This window comes from Pseudorasbora parva, chromosome 4 (genome assembly GCF_024679245.1).
Source record: "Pseudorasbora parva isolate DD20220531a chromosome 4, ASM2467924v1, whole genome shotgun sequence".
In the NCBI taxonomy this organism is placed as follows: domain Eukaryota; kingdom Metazoa; phylum Chordata; class Actinopteri; order Cypriniformes; family Gobionidae; genus Pseudorasbora; species Pseudorasbora parva.
The window spans coordinates 18,959,896-18,978,295 of NC_090175.1; the positions used below are offsets into that span (position 1 = coordinate 18,959,896).

Sequence of the window (18,400 nt, forward strand, 5' to 3'; positions counted from 1 at the left end):
GAGAGAGAGAGAGAGAGACTTCTTTATTTATTTTATTTTTTTACGCACACGTGTATTTGCGTGTACCGGCATTGCCAGATGCACTGCATGATGGGTAACCTGAGGGCTGCAGGCAGGCAGAAATTAGACAGGGAGGTATTGCGCATAGAGGAACCATCTGCTAGTTTAATTACACTTTTTCTGTCAACAACTCCCACCCCCCCGAACATTAAGAATGAATAAATTGTTTAAATGTCTGTAATATAATATATGCACCGCCTTAGGGCGGTGCAAATGGCGCAACCATCCACAACATCCCAGCAACCCCCCATCCCTCGGCGAGGCGATCACGAACGGACCAACCGAGGAGACCACGTTACTTCTAACTCTAGCACACATACAGACTGTCTGCAAACATTTTCCACATCATCTCAAACCGCTCCTTGTTATTTACCCAGGTAAACTGGCCTAATAATTTCCATGTGAATGTGAAGTTCAGTAATGATTCCACCAGAGTGCTTTGTGTTTGCAATTCGGATGGAAAATTTGACATCACTTTATGAGAGAATAACAGAAACACTGCAACCTCCAATTAGGACCCCTCTCCGAGAACGCTGACATTTTTAGGGTAATTGTATTTTCGTGATGGGAAACAGGCACATGTGAACAAACCACTGTCCTTCTGTCACTGCAGATGAGAACATGAAGCGGCAGCTTCTAAACGTTCAGGAGATTGGCCGGTAAAAATTCAAATTACAGTGTGTGTGATGTCAATTATTCAAATAGAAGCTATTTTTAAAATAGTAAAAGAGAGACCAAGGCGGGATTATATGTAGCCAGAGGAACGGAGGGAAAGAGGGAACCACAAATCATGTTCTTCACGCTGGGAAATAACAAATACCAATCTAACACTTGAATGAGCCCTAACTCTCTGTACATATTTTGCCCTGACATTGCCTTTCAAGCCAAGCATTAAATCCTTATCCATTGCACACAGTGCTGATAACTTCAAACATGAACAGCAAAAAGGACTTTGTGTTTGTGTACATGTGCACTTTGCTCGGAAGCTTTATTTGTCCCTGTCCGAATGCTAGTCTAACCTGCCTGATTTACAGAAATCTGGTTTGGTGACCAGAAACCCAAGGTCACTTTATACTTTAACCTCGACGCACAAATGACCCAGTGGCTCACTAACACGCACTCTCTCTTTCAGGTGGCCAACCTCGCCTGTTCCATCTCCAACAACGAGGAGGGTGTGAAGTTGGTGCGCATGGCAGCTACACAGATCGACAGCCTGTGTCCTCAGGTAAAAAGCCTGAACTGTTGCAGAACCTTATTTGCAAAATGACTTCATATTGTACTATGTCCCTGCCACAACTACCATTGCACTATATCTACTTATGGAAAGCACATCATTTGTTTTAGAAGAGATGTTTGTGTGCATTTTTTATTGATGATGGCAGCAGAAGAGAATATCCAGGCACATATCCAGACCCGTCATATTTATTAAAATATGACTCACATTAGATGTTTTTAGCTATTCAAAGTCAACAAGAAATTCTGTTTGCAAACCATTGAGAAAAAAATGTGAGGAAAAATCAATTAGAAGCAGAAAAAGAGAGCTTGGTTTTCTTTAGACGTTTTTTTTAAGAGATACCATGCACACTAGTAATCATTCACAGTGAGACAAGGAGTGTGTATTAGAACAGGTATATAAATAGGGTCAATTCAGTCAGCATGAAATAGGGTTGGCAAACCTTTTTTTTATTATTATTTGTAATGTGACATACGAGAAATGTTGAGGAATGTGATTTTATCCATTGAGAACTGATTGAATTGTGAAGACAGCTGGTTTCAAGGGAGGTGTGGAAAAAAAATAGGCTCGGTGACGTCAGCCACACACACAAAAAAAAACATTGATTCAGTGGCGGAGACATTCAGAATGATTACAAAGACAAACATTCTGTCTCTTTGGAGTAACCTGCCCTAAGCAATCCTTCATAATTAGTGTCAGAAAGAAATCTGGCCTCACCATGTAAAATGAATTGATTATGTGTGAGGTTGGAATGGAATTAAAGGTTCCAGTAAAATTGAGGTATTAAGATTCACTAAACATTTTCAATGCAGTCGCCGCTAACATATCTCACATTCTGATTCTGATAAAGTGACCCCCTGCAAGTGAATCGAACACTAGGAATCTCTGGAAGTAATTGTGAGTTGCTTAAGATTGTTTCTTCAATTGTTTAAAAATGTAACAGGCCACAAAGAGAATTTGAAAAATACTGTAGCACCCTCTATGAACAAGAGACCTTTAGATTTTATGAATCATCATACGACTCAGAGTCAAAGCAGCAGATTTTCTGAGGCTTATAGGTTTAGAAGTAATGCAAAGAACGTGCAGAGCTAAATAATTTACATTTTGACTTAAAACATGCATGGTTTGAGTTCTGGGGCGTATTACAGAAATGTTCCATCTTAGATCTTACCTTAAGATATGAAAAGTTAATTTTGGATTTTTCACTATTTCGTATTACAGAAGCAAATCTTAACTTGATTTAGGATTCTTATCCTAATATCTTACAAAATCCCATCTTATCTGTAGTTAGGAAATCTTAAACCACTCTATCGTGTTCGGTAATCAACTGATTAGGTCTGTTACCAAGCAACCAACAACACAAACTGCAGGTAAACCTAAAATTAAAATAGAGAAATAATGGTGTGCTTTTAATTCCAGCGCGGTTGAAATTTTGATAAGCTCCGTTGAAAAGTTAAATCCTGTTTTATCAATTGACTTTTGCAACAAAAAAAAACTAATATTTTAACAAACAAAATAAACAAACAAAAAAATGTGTTAATCACTTGAAGAATGTACTGGCATAAAGTTATTTTGACATTAGATGTTTAATGTTCGCAAATTTAGGGACCATCTCTAAAGTTACATACGACATTGGTTTACGCATTTCTTACTTAATCAAAACTGTAAAGTGTTTATCTAGGTGTCAGCTATGATGCACACCTTGTACATTCCGTTCAAATGCTATTGAAGTTAAATGTGTAGGTAAACCAATGTTGTATGTAACTTTAGAGATGGTCCCTAAATTTGCGAACTTTGAACGTCCAGCACCTAACCAACTTTATGCCAGTGAAGAATGGCCGGTAATGCTCCATGACGGCTCGTTGGCCTCTGTAATGTTGGTCACAATTTATCAACTAACTGCAAAATCCATGTGTCATGGGAGTCTGTAATTGTCTGTCTGTACATCCTCTGGGTCCTCCAAAATTATCTGCCTCATCAGAACGTTGCTGCTCTTCACCTTATATAATTAATACATAAATACTGTGATTTTTTACTGTTGATTTCAAAAAGGTTTGAAGTTAGGGACATCAGTGTGGTCATCAGAGTGGTTGTTGTAAAGTTAAGACAGCTTTTAAGATTTTTTGACCCGTTAGGATGTTTCTGTAATACCGGTTTCCCATCCATAGTTAAGATAAGATTATGCATTTAAGAAATGTCATTCTGTAATAGCCTTTGTCCTGAATGTGGTCCTTACTGAAATTGCCATTGTTCACAAACAGATAAGACAGGATTCTAAAGTTAAGATGTTTCTGTAATATGCCCACTGGTTGATAATACTCAACTAGACTTTGATTCACGCATGTGTCTACATCGTTTGTCAACAGTATGACTCTACAGTTACAGTATATTGTAGTTTTTCTTGAATTTTGGTTCAGAATTATACCGTTATCATTCTCACAGGTAATCAATGCAGCCCTCACCTTGGCCGCACGCCCTCAAAGCAAGGTGGCTCAGGACAACATGGATGTTTTCAAGGACCAGTGGGAGAAACAAGTACGCATCCTGACTGAGGCTGTAGATGACATCACTTCCGTTGATGACTTCCTGTCTGTTTCAGGTAAAATGCAACAGAACACAGATCAGAGGTACAAATCATTGTCTGCTTGTCAATGGCCTATCTTTTTTTTCCCTTCTTTACTCTATAAGCACCTTTATTATTTGCATAATAATAAGCAAATACACAGTGTGCTTAAACCAGAGTGTGTGGGGGTTATTATGTCCTGATTTCACAGACAGGGCTTAGATTAAGCCAGGATTAGGCCTTAGTTCAATTAGGACTTGCAAGTAGCTTTTATGAATGTTCCTTAAAAAGGGGGAAAAAAATACTGGTGTTTATCTTGAGACAAAACAATGGCACTGACATATTTTAAGACATCAGTAAAAGTTGCAAACATCTGAAACATGCATTTTAAGTGGCGTTTGCAATGCAGGAAACTTTTCATAGTTCCTAGAACTATTGGCAGAAGTACCCGGATTTTGCCGTGTTCTAGTCTTGAGCCTTCTGTATGTTTTTGTGATATATATATATATATATATATATATATATATATATATATATATATATATATATATATATATATATATATATATATATATATATATATATTGTGATATATATGTGTATTGTGTGTGTGTGTGTGTGTGTGTGTGTGTGTGTGTGTGTGTGTGTGTGTGTGTGTGTGTATGTATATATATATATATATATATATATATATATATATATATATATATATATATATATATATTAACATATAGAATGCACTGTGGGTGTATGTGTGTGTATATATATATAAAATAATAGTTCTCATCGGGTACTTACTGCCTGGTGGTGAACAGTAAATCAAGCAACCATTAAGGCTTTAAGAGCATTTTAAGCAGAGATTTTCTTGAATGTGATTGTCCATCATCCTGCTCTTGACATCTAAACTCTCCACACTGAGTATGGCAGTAGAATATAGCAATATCTATTTTTCCCTCTTTATAATGGACACTCTAAAATGTCAGCTGCCTCCACCATCAAAATCCCATTATCTTGAATGGGAATGTCCATCTTACTAACAGATGGACAACAGAACACCGGATAGGAATGTAAATAAACATATAATTTGACATTATTATGGACAATTATGACCCTTTGTAATTGTAGCCTTGCTTTGTATCAGGGTTCACTCACATGTTGTTAAACTCAAATTTTAAACCTAAAAGTCTTCAACACCTTGCCTGGTGTACAATGTATAAACCATGAATATGCTCTCTGTTATGGAGAGTTGTTATCTGATAGTTCGCCTTAAGAAGCTTAAGAGCTTCATCTTGTAATTAATGTGAAAATTAAATGATTTCACTCTCACTCTTTTCATTGCAAACGAGGCACACCAACAGTCTTACCTTACACCTCAGCTAAAACTCTCTCTACATCAAATTCTCATTTTTTGCAACATTTTGCTGGATAAAGTGTAGTGTAACCTGTCTGGATCCAGCACTATTAGAATTAATAGAACATTCTTATAATATAGCCAGGGATTTCAAGGCAGGGATTATAATAGTCAATACTAAATACACAGCAAATGAATGAATGGAGTTCTGGTTGTTGTGGCCCAGATCCATTGTATATCTGACAGGTCTATGTGGGCTGTTTGAAATGAAGCATGAGGAAATATTGGTATGCATCCCACCTCCTGTTGTCCAGAAAGGATATAAGAAGCGCATTCTAGTTTGGAAATATTCCTTTGCAAATCTGTGAATAAAACATGTCAGGATTTAATAATAAGGATTCATTATTATGATTATTCCTGAAATTCTGGTCAGACCAGTATTTGAGATTAGTGCTAACCCTGCCGACATTTTTACTGGACACAAGAAATATACATTTTTTACAACATATTTTTGTATGCGTCAGAAAGAATATATTTGACACAAGGACATGCATTTCAACCTAAACGTTGTCTATTTAAAACGGTTTTAAACATTTTAGTGACAAAAAAGTTTGCAATTACAAGGCATAAATGCAAATATATGATCAGCCAACATTGAAAAAGATCAAAAGGAAGTACTGACTCAATAAGGCATGTGACAGATCTGTCAACTGGCACGAAACACTCACTCACTGGCCCAGCGCCATCTTTATTGTTGAGGCCTGCATATGATTGTAAAATTTAGATATGATTTATCTTTTCTGCTTATAAAAAAAAATCAATTATATGTAATTTCTTTCACAGGAAAGATGTAAACAGTCTGTTTCTCAAGATCAGTGGAATCATCAATACTTTTAGATGGAAAAGGAAATTAAAGTGTAAAGGCTGAAAATATCTTTAGTAATAGGGCATTTGTGTTATACTAAAACATCTGAATAGCCAAGGATTTTCTTGAATCAGTGAAAAATATACTGTAATTATTTTCACCTGGTTTAGCTTCTGTGCAAGATCATTCCATGTTACTCAGCTGCACTGCTTTATTTAAACCCATATAGATCAGCTTATACATCAGTTAACGCAGTGCTCTTCTGACCTATTGCCATTAAGAAATGAGAAGATAAACATAGCATTTTGTTATAAGCTACTTAAAGTAGGCCCTTATCAGAATAGGAGACAAATAACCCCCTCATTAAGAAAGTTTATAATGAGGCCCACCCAGAGAAGCATTTTGAAAGCTTTTGGTCTGTTGTCTTGCAAGTAGTTCTAGTATAATGTCGGAGCAGTACATGCTCCAACACACAGAGCCGTGGTGTTCATGGGCGACTGAACCAAGAGTGCAATGTATTTCAAGGGAGTTATTCTCTATATCAATTAGAACGGTTTCTGACAATCATGTTAACTTCCTTGAACGTCTCAATTTTATTCTTCTGAGAACGTACAGTATACATCACACTCATTTTCCTCATTTAAATAATTATTTCCCAAGGCATACGCAAACAAAGGGGCAATGTCTGGTTGAGTTGTGTTACTCATGACATTTCCGAAACATGCTCAAAGTGGTCGGCCAATCACAACACATTGGTCCAGCTGACCAATCAAAGTTCACTTGGAGCTTTTCGGAAGGAGGGGGTTCATTTAGACCTGAGCTAAACAGAGCGTTACTGACAGACTGGGAAGAGAGGTGCAGCAACAATGTCACTGATAAAAAGGGTTCTGTGGTGAAGTAAATATTACAGCAAAACTAAAAAAAACAAATGAAATTTCAACATGAAAAAGTTAGTTCAGGCAGGAATAAAACAATAATAATTATATAAAAAAAGCCAGAAGAAAATTTGATGTTAATTCAAGCTTGTAGAAATTAAAGAGTAAATATCAATGTTATAAAATGAAGTAAAACTACTCATCTTTTCTGATACTGGTGTCCCCATCATGTACTGGGGTTTGAATAATTGATTTGGTTGATTTCTAGCTGTTTTCCAGCTGTATTTACACTTTTGTATCATTGCTTTTGTTGTTAGGTTTAGTAACTTCCCTTAATTTTCTACTCAAAATGACATTCATACTGAATCTGTTAAATGCAGTAGCATACCGCAGGGTTTCAGTCAGGGCACTAACAATCAACACACCCTTCTCCACCGCCATGACACCACCACACATACCGATACATACAATACAATCATGCACTGTATGCGGTACTGTTACGAGGCTCGCGCCTTCAAACTGCTCGTTGGGATGGGGGCAAGCAAATAGGCAATTTAACTGTTTATTGATACCACTGCACTCACATAGGCAACTGGCGAAATAAATCAAAATCAACTCTTTGGCACAAATACTCTTACACAAACAAAAACAAAGACCAACAAGAACATCAAAAGAAACACAGAAAACACAGCTTGTCAGCTAACGGTTTGACATCATATTGCACATGAAGCGCATTAGAACGCAGCCCGCCATTCGTGCTCAATATCTGCTCAGTGCTAGCTGTAAGTCAGTCATAGTTACTTCACGTACTGCACAAATCCTTTTCTGGTCTTGGTCAACCCATCCAGCATAGGTGTAGGTCTTCCCTTTGAAATGATCTCTTTCTTCAATTTCTCCTCTCCAAACGATCGCCTTAAAAAAGGCCCGCAAACCATATCTGTTGTGTTTTTTACTTAGCTGTTTCTGGGTAAAACATACATTAAAGTGTGGTCCAATTCAATTATATTGTTTGAGTAAAAAGTATTTAAACTAAGTAGAAATTACTCAACTTTTTACAGGCCAAGTTTAAATTACTTGAAAGATGTATGCGCACAAACTTAATAAAGAACATTTTAAATCTTGTTTTGTTTTTTCTGTGTAAAATATCTGGAAAATAATATTTTTTGGAACATCCAAGCGTGTAAACCTATTATATAAGACCCCTCCCACCCACCCCACCTGAAAATCTGTATTGCTTTAAAAATGTCAAAAGTGATTATTGTTCTTGGACAGCAATAATGCTTAAAATGTTCTGTCGTTTTATCTCCTTTCTCAACAGAGAACCACATTCTGGAGGATGTGAATAAATGTGTGATCGCCCTGCAGGAGGGGGACGTGGACACACTGGATAGGACAGCAGGGGCGATCCGGGGCCGAGCCGCTCGAGTGGTGCACATTATTAATGCTGAGATGGAGAACTATGAACCTGGCGTTTACACTGAGCGTGTCCTCGAGTCCATCAAGCTCCTCTCTGAGACTGGTGAGAAAGATCACAGACACACCTGGGTCCTGAACTCATCTTATGCTCACAAAGGCATGAACTTATGGTGGAGGTGGGGACAGATGGACAGGGGAGACCAGGAAGCTCTTGGAAGAAGGAAGTTAGAGGAGAGAGGGGTAGACAGATGAGAAAAGATGGTGAGGCCGGAGATACCACCTGTTCCCTCCTCTGGCACTCATCCTTTGCTCATTCATTTTTCATCTGTTTTCCCCCAACCCCTCCACCTTTCTCAGTCTAGTGCCAGCTTTCAGGAGGTGGCAATTTAGACTCTGACAGACAAGGCCGAGGGCCAAAACATACCAAGTAATGCAGAGATTTGTGCATAGCCTTCCCAATGCTTTCAAGACATAATATCTGACAGAAAGCAAAAACGGCTGCTATCTTAGCTGTTAATGTGTGAGAAACATCTCACCTGACACTTTTTGATGTAGTTGTTCCATCTAAATGTAGTTCTATGATTGTTTGGAATCAACAAATGGAGGGTGGCTGGAAAATGAGCACTCAAAATATTATTCTGGCGGCGGTGCTTTGTCCTGCCTTCCTTGTTGTGTCTAAAACATTACATTAGACTATTCTGACAGCCGGCTTTGTTTAGAAGAGCGAGTGCAATATGAGAGGAAGAAAATAACAGTCCTTCTTTCATGCTATATACTGCAATATTTTTATTATTATGAAATTACCATTTTAATCATATTATTACTGCTAGTTTGACAGCTAAGGGCAAAAAACTATGAATATTTGTGACGTCTGACCAACTAAAGATTCGAATGGACTCATAATCTGCCCAAATTGATCTTTCTTGGTTCTTATCCTCATCTTCTACTCGTGTGCCCCTTAAAGTTGTTGTTTCTTCACGTGAAACATCTACACTTCCCTGTCAAGCAAAGCATCAAGTCAAAGTGATGTGATAATGAGTAGTCTGGTAGTTAGACCTCAACCGGTAACCTGATCAGCAAAGTGAGGAATTGAGCCACTTTCAGATCAGATTCTGTTGATGCATTTGCACTATATCTTGATTTCCCTTAAGTGGGCGCAATTCATTCTTGAGAAATATTCTCCTTTTTGTATATCGTATCATTCAAAAATTACACTCTTTTAATCCACATTAGAGGACATGACATTTACGCCGGAGAGTTGATACCACCATCTGGCTTCTGTACAGTGAGTCACATGTACTTCATGTCACTTATCTGCTGCAACGCATGAAAAATTATGTTTAATTGCACTGTGTTTCATCCCCTCCTTTATCAGGGACTATTAGAGACTTAATGAGAACCAAACACAATACAGTATATGTCGCCTTCAGTCAAATAAAAATAAACCGCCTACTTTAGTCTTTTTCGGATATCACAAGTTGAACAGTTAATGCTCTCTCAGCTTGAATGGAAAATTGTTCTGCTAGTTGCTTCAGTACAACCAAGAGGAATATCCGCATGCTTGATTGAGAGTGATAATTGAATTGTGAAAGGGCTGGACGCCCAGACTGGCTCTCATCTTCTCTGAGTTTAATTGATGAGGTGGTACTTTTAGTTTAGGTTCGATTTTCCCTGTTTCTGTCCTTGTTTTGGGATGTTGGTCCCACCTAGGGATGTACCGATACCATTTTTTCATTTTCCATTTTGATACCGATACTAAACCGATACCAATGAAGTTTTGTTTAAAAATCAAATGTAGAATTTCTATACCTCTGTTGAACTGATAATAACTCTTTTGTGAGTTAAACACAATCGACTAAATACAGACAACTTCATTACATTTTTTTTTTGTATTTTTGTATGACAAATATATATGACAAAAATACTACTATACACAAGATGGTGAATAAATTAGATTAGTGGATAATTCAGCAGCAAAATTTACAAAATCACGAGTTGTATAAAATCTAAACATTTAGTGGGGAAAAAAATAAAGAAACTATAACATTAAATAAGTGTAGCTGTAAATCTGGTAAAATGTTACACAAAATACATTCATGAAAACCAAGTAAATATGTTCATAGAAATAGGGCATATATACTTAGAAATTACATTTATTTAAAATGTATAGCACATCTTTTTAATGGGGCAGTAACATGTAGATAGGGCAGAACAAGAAAGGCTATTAATAATCTTTCATAGCGCAAAAGTATTATTAATACAGCAGCTCAAGGCGCGAATGCGCATCCCTTGCGCAGGACGATCCGATTGAAGCAGCACGGAGTCACAGCGAGCAGCACTCCGTCCGCATTGAGAAGTTCAAAACACAAAGGGAAGATATATTGACGTGTGGTTTATCTATGTAATATTTTATTGAGACGTTGACTTTAACAGTTTAACATTTCAGTTACTGTGTGTGAAGAACAATACAATAATTAGTCCAGTGTTGTGATCTAACTGACACCCGGAAGAACGTAACACGAATCGGTGCATCACTAGTGCCAGCCAGAGCGGTCGTCAGGGAGAGGGGCAACTGGGAAATTGGGGGACCCACTGAGGTATTCCATGATATAGCCTTCTCATTGGGGCCAGGGGAGGGAGGGGCACCCATAAAAGTTTTGTCTGTGGCCCTCTGAATTCAAATGACGTACATGGTGCCACCACATAAATGGAATTGAACCATAAAGCATTGCAGCATTGATTCTTCTAGACCTTTCATTATTGCACAAGACTTGGCATGCAAAATGTCAATGAATTTTTGAAAGTTTGAAGGTTTGGGCCAGGCATAGTGTAGGCTGGAGGTTAGCAAATTAGTATAATAGAAGGGTATAGCATTTGAACGTGTTTTCCATTTAATCATGATGTTTTCTACTCAACTAAGTGGCTTTATCAATTTAATAATGGAGGGAATTCACATACATAGTGTTCTTGGGCAAGTGGAGTTAAACCGCAGGTACTGATTTGTAGTTTGGAGGTTTATGCTTTTCCACTCAGGGGGGAAATGTTAAAAATGCAGTATAGTCAGGACAGACTTTTTTTCTTGATTTCAGTCACTCACAACAAAAAGTCAGACTATCATTCTTACAATTCTCTTCTAAAAACTAGCGGTTTCACTCCCTCAAAAGTGTCTGGCACTTTCGATTTCTTCAACTTTTTTGGTTTTGTTCCTCATAGGTAGACAGCCAAATTAGGACTTACCAAACCTTATCCTGGCCTTTTTTTTTTTACTGTCCCTATGCAGTGTAAATATAGCAAAAAAAATGCAGCCGGTCCAAAGCTCTATAAAGATACACCATTGAGGAATCTTCAGCACATAGCACTCACGATCTCGAACTGTGTCCTTGAGCCTGAAAATCAATAGTCTAATAGTGAAGCTGTGATGACTTTCCCCCCTCTCTTTATCCTTTCCATCCTTTCCCTGATCCAAACTAATCTTCATGTGGGAAAAATTACCCCATCATTAAGGTTATGCTCAGGCCCCCAGTAGATTAAAAATGAGAAATATGGCTGATGTAATAGTGCCAAGTAGAAGGCAGGAGTAGCAATACCGTCATGGAGTATGGCAGAGTGAGTAGGGCTCATGCCAAAGGGTGACCATGCAGAGATGAAATATGGCCACCTAATCACTGCCCTCCGTCTAACACACACACACACACACACACACATAGACTCACACATTATTTTATGGCAAATATAGTGTTTCACTGACAGGTTGAAGGGCATGTTTGCTCCGGTACTAAAAACAGCAATGATTTCATACAGCCATGACCCCACAAAATGTTATTCGTCAGCATGTCACGACCTAAGAGTCTGCATGGGGAGACACAGGAGGCATGCAAAACAACAAGGATAATAGAATTAGTCCATGCCTGCCTGCTACAATGACTCCAATAGTTTGTTCTTGAAAGAAAGAAATCCTGATCCCGATGAAAGGGCAGTGCTAACTTATTCCACAGCCTAAGGGGCAAAATGTAAATGAAACCAAACTACAAGTGACCTCATTGTTATCAAATGAATTTGTTCTCCATGTTGAATTACTTGCAGTGGTTTGTAGGTCCTATTAGCATTAGGAATGTCTCATTGCGTTTTCAAGTATTTCATTTTGAGACCATTAGGGCTGGTCAGACCTCAGCCTCTCAAACTGAATCCCAGTGTGAACATGCTTTATATGATTTATAAAAAATAAAAAAATAACATGTTTAAGGCTTACAGAACATATCAGACTGCTTGCTTTATCTGGAAGTAAAACACTTTAAGAAAATAATCCCTTCCAACATGCTTTTCATTAGCTCCTTTCATCATTTCTCACTGGTCTGAGTTAAATTTGCTCCTCACTAGCAGCAACTTTACTCGTTAATGGCTTGAAGAACATTTAAATATTTCTATTTAAAAGTCACAGCAAAATTCCCTAAAGCTCATTTTACGCCTCTGCAATAAGTGGATTAAAATGAATTAAATATGTGTTAAAGCAAGACTGGGTTGGAAAGAAGAAAGGAAATCAAATAAAGAGCCTTTACTTCACCTTTTTTTTTAATGTTTTGCATAATTTTGTATTTCTTATGTGTTCATTTGAAATTCAAATCTAACATTTACTGCATTAGCTGAACTTGTCCAATTCAGAAGGCAAATAGGCAAAATGGCTGTCAAAATGGATCCTTTACTGGTCCCCTTTTAAGTCAATCTCAAGTCGAATACCTGTAATCAAAACCATCAGAAATCATAAGACCGGTCTTTTCTTTGCGATCTGCATCTGCTATTATTGTGAATGGCTCTCTGGGCTTGGATTTGGTAAGATGGTTGATGACACCACTCTAGAATTTTCTTGTCACAGAAGTGTCCCCACAAGACCCACCTTCCCCACAGAGAAGTATATCTTGGGTCATAATATCCCAGTTGCTGGCTTTTAAAAATCTAGAGACTGTCCCCTCCTTGATACATGTGTTGAATATTTTAAGAGCATCACTTTGGAGTTTGCTCAAGGGCTTAATACGAGGCTTTTTAAAGTGCCTATCTTTTTTTCATCAACCACCAAGTGGTCCCGGACGTTGATATTAGCTTGACTTGATGTCAGGTTTAGATCACAATACGGTTTCCCTCCACCAGTGACATTGCCATAGAAACGAAAGACTTTTACTTCACTTTGGATATTACTCCCTTGATGTGCTTGGCCACTTCTTTCGAGTAGGAAGGCAGGCAGACCATTCAGTGTCTGAAGGTTGAGTGTGAATTGGTAGGCTGCAAAGCACAAATGTTACATTACCTGTTGAATACAGTCCAACTATTGTTTGCTCCAGTGTCACCAAGGTTTAAAGCTCGGGATTCATAACAGCATTGTTGGAGCCCTCTAAAATTCTATTAACATTTTATATTGACATTTCACCAAAATTAAAATTGCCTCATTCATGGTCACTACGCAGCAATTTTGTATAATTTTTTTTATTTTTTGTCAACAGTTAGTCTAAGGGTAAGTGGTCCAAACACATTTGCTTAGTGCAAATGCTGAAATTGTGGCTGATCATAAAAACATGTCAAACTAATGTCACATTAGCAGAACTTTCCCAACCTTTCAGCTGCACTCAATCAAGGTCTGTCAACATTGTTCGTACTCAACTCTTGTTCATCAAACAATCCCTTACTGCAACCAACGTTTAGTAGTGGGGAAGATTTTGCTTCCTGTTATTGAGGAACGAGACGGAGAGGTGAAATGAAGGAGGATAAGGTGGAGAACAAGATGATGTGTTTATTGGTAACACTTTACAATAAGGTTTCCTTTGTTAACATTAGTTAACTACATTGACCTTTTTCCTGACAAGCCTACTGCATTTTGAAAAATGGGTGACACTTCGGGTTTGGGGAACTTTCATTCACAAACATTTAAACTAATCATTTCAAATTATAAGAATGAACTAAATAACCCTTATCCATCAATTTGACTGGATGAGCGGTTTTATTTTCAGACATTATGGGAATAACGTAATGCTTGGTATTTAAGTGTCATGTGGCATAAGAAAAATGTCTGTTGCAAAAGCACTTTTTAGTCGTTGCTTTTCCTCCTGATTACTATAAAAAAAAAGTTAATAGTGTTTATGGGAATGATTCTAAGACAAATATAATTGATTTTCTGTCAAAATGACCATTAATGAACAGTAAATAATAGTTAATGCATTAACCAATGGTAACTAATGGAATCTTATTGTAGTGTTAGCTTTTTTTTTTAGGTAAAGGTCGTCTCTCTGAGGCCTTTTATAGAGTTGCTATGCCTCGGCTCACTGATGGTCATATGTTCCCATCAAGGTGAAATGGCTAATTGGCAAACATAGGGCACCCTTTCCACATATTTTTAGAGTGACATTTTCCCGTCTTCCTCTATCGCTGCAGTCCATGTCCTCAGGCCTAACTGACAGGGAGACGACGGCAGAAATAGACATGCCTGTCTGAATTCCGACACTTAGCTTCTTAAGATCACATATTCTCCATTTTTCTCACCTCTCACTCAGTTTTTTTTCTCTGATATGTTTGGCACCTGAGGGAAAGGCTGGCTTTTGAGGGATGCATGTAATCCCTTTTTTGAAAATGTTTTTTTGTGTGTGTGTGTGTGTGTGTATCTGTCTTCCTGTTTTTTCTTTCTCTCAGCCTCTTGCTCACCTCACTACTGTATGTCCTTTTTTCCCATCAGTAATGCCACGCTTTGCAGAGCAGGTTGAGGTCGCCATCGAGGCCCTCAGCACCAGCCCCCCGCAGCCATTTGAGGAGAACGAGTTCATCGACGCCTCTCGCCTAGTCTACGACGGAGTGCGTGACATCAGGAAAGCTGTCCTCATGATAAGAGTGAGTAGCGTACAAATTAGAGAACCACGAGATGCTCGCTCTTCACAATTAGGACATATTATATTCATAACCCCAGAGGTTGTATTAATAAATAACAAAACAACACATTTTATACAGGGCTAGGGTTCTCAACATGAGATCTCTGTGAATGCAAGTGATTGTTGGAAAAGTATTATAAAACATAACATTTTCTTAATTTGTGACATTTCTATTTGGATTAAAATAGTTTGAATGAATATTAAACTAATGGTCTGTTAAAGGGTAAGTTCCCAGAAAAATTGTCATGTTCCACACCCGTAAGACCTCTGTTCATCTTCGGAACACAGTTTAATATATTTCATATTTAGTCCGAGACCATACGCAAGCGTATGCACACTATACTGACATACGTACCCACACACATTCTTTGTTTTCAATCCTCAATTAAAGATTCAAATGGTTATGAATCAGCGTATAGATGCATGATTCGTATCGCATGTCAAACTGCTGAAATCACGTGACATTGGCAATCTGAATCATGAATCAATATGCTGATTCTTAATCGTTTTAATATTTATTTGAGAATTGAAAACAAACCCAGAAGAGAAGACATTGCTGAATAAAGTTGTAGTTTTTGTTATTTTTGGACCAAAATGTATTTTTGATGCTTCAAGAGATTCTAATTAACTAACTGATGTCACATATGGACTACTTTGATGATGTTTTTATTCCCTTTCTGGACATGGACAGTATAGTGTGCATACACTTGCATACGCTGTCGGACTAAATATAAAATATCTTAAACTGTGTTTTGAAAATGAATGGAGGTCTTACAGGTGTGGAACAACATTAGGGTGAGTCATTAATGACATAACCTCTATGATGATCCAGAATAAAGACCCATTTATACTGGGTGAACAAATGGTGTGTCAGATATTATAATGAAACACGTTTCCAAAATGAAATAATTGGCTTTAATATTGTCACTGTAATGAAGCCTAAATACACAATTAAAATATTATCTAAATAACAATGACAGCAATTGAAAATGTTTTTTTTTTTTTCTTCAGGTTCATGCATCTTAACATAAAAAGAGTGAAAATGTATTATGAACACAAAAAAACAACACAATTTCACATAAAAGTAATTTTCCACAGAATATTACCTACAACCTCAGCTAAAAAGTAGCTGAGCAAAGCAAAGGGTACAGTGACAATGAAAAGACTCAACACAAAAACTATTCTAATGCCGGGATCAGACTTTTTTTTCTGTTACGATAGTCAGATGATTTGATTTTGACTCCTGGAAACAAGAGTGTAAACAAACTGAAATGCCGTGTTAGCATAAAGGCCTACTAAAGTTCCTTGAAACATAATAATGTGATTTCCACTGAAAAAGGAAGATGGAACAGAATATATTAAGCAGCTCCTCCCCTTTTTAAAAATAGCCAATAGTGTTTTGTTTATATCACAGCTCGGCCAGAGCCATTGAGCTCAGCAAAGCTGCATTTGACAGCTTATGACAGACACAATCTAATAGATGTCACTTTAAGATTTAATATAAAACGGTTACTAAACCAAAACACTGAACATAATCATCCTGAGAACGTGAAATTTGAAAAGTGTTCTAATGCTTATAATGTCGAGTCTGTCTAACAGTTTCTCCTCCTAATCTCCTCCTTAAAATACAGCATTCTATGCAGAATATAAATGGGTCTGATATGTTTTGTGGTCTGTACCAACTTACACATAATATCTGCTATTGGGTCTCTGGACCAACACTGTAGACTGTGTGCGTGCTGCTGCGGTTCACGTGACATTAACGCGAAAACACACTTAATTTGTATGAATTGTTCTCTATCCCCTATATATAGTGCATTATGTGCCATTTACCATTTAGAAAATAGTAATTGTGTGAACGTGGTTGGTTTCAGCTGCATCGTCTATTTATAATTTAGGGGGTGGGACACTTTCAGATTCTAGAGAGCATTCGATTGGACAGGGAATCTGATGAGAAGCTGAAGTGCAGGGATGTCATCAAAAACATTGATTCATATAGGCGGAAGTGAGAGTAAGTTTTAACGCTTATATTTTCTAAATGCAAATTATGTCATTATTTTGGAGCACACAGCTTATAGATGACAGTAAAACTCACATATTCATACTAAAAGCCAAAAAAAGCGAAAGTAATGCTAATTCCAGTACTCAATGGGTTGCTGGCGTGCCTTCGCTATCGTTTGCCAACATATCTCTTTTCACTCTGTCGTGCTAGTCACTCAAGGAAACATCTTAAAGGTCTCGTTCTTCGCGATTTCATCTTTCAAACTTTAGTTAGCGTGTAATGTTGCTGTTAGAGCATAAATAATACCTGTAAAATTATAAAGCTCAAAGTTCAATGCCAAGCGAGATATTTTATTTAACAGAAGTTCCCTTTCAAAGCATACAGTGAACGGCCGGTTTGGGCTACAGCAGGAAGTGCAGGGATGTAATGACATCACTAGAACCGTTTGTTGACTAACCCTCCGCCCACAAGAACACACAAAATAGGGGGCGTGGTCTTGTTGCTCTCCCACGTGGAGAAGAGCGCGCATTCAGCGCTTGCATCTCCCCGTTATGGTAAGAGGCGGGACCTTTCTGTGCAAAGTGCGCTAAGCTGCTGTCCAATCACAACACAGGAAGCACTGGCCCAATCAGAACTCATTACGTGTTTCTGAAGGAGGGACTTCATAGAACAAGGAAATCATCAGGCTGTTTTTAGGACAGAGGAAACAGCGCTGTACAGATAAGACAATTGTGTGAAAAATACTGTGTTTTTTTACATGTGAAATATGAACTCATGTTATATTGCACACTGTAAACATAATTAAAGCTCCGAAAACACGCAAAGAACGGGAGCTTTAAAGACAGGAGTATTGTTGCCATAGCTCCAAAAAACTTGTCTCCATTGCATAATTCCACCTAGCAGCTCTAATACCATCGTCTCTCTCGTTTCACTATGTTTGAAGGCTATATATAGATATAAAACCAGGACATATAATATACAACATATATGATAAAGCTTTAAATATCGTATAAAAATTTATAATTTATATACAATATTTAATGCTTTATCCTATGTTATATATAATATGTCCTGTTTATACAATAAGAGTATGTTAGACTGTTGATTTGTTTATGCCTTTGCCCATTGT

General features: G+C 37.6%; 1 protein-coding gene across 3 annotated transcripts in view; it reads left to right on the forward strand.

Annotated features, from left to right (window-relative positions):
• ctnna2 (catenin (cadherin-associated protein), alpha 2) overlaps positions 1-18,400 on the forward strand; it is a 678,725-nt gene that overhangs the window by 641,257 nt on the left and 19,068 nt on the right. For all 3 annotated transcript variants that reach the window (XM_067441162.1, XM_067441164.1, XM_067441163.1), the window contains 4 exons: positions 1,193-1,285; positions 3,737-3,893; positions 8,267-8,467; positions 15,080-15,231. In XM_067441162.1, the coding sequence (XP_067297263.1) occupies positions 1,193-1,285; positions 3,737-3,893; positions 8,267-8,467; positions 15,080-15,231 (603 nt within the window). The remainder of the gene's footprint in view (positions 1-1,192; positions 1,286-3,736; positions 3,894-8,266; positions 8,468-15,079; positions 15,232-18,400) is intronic.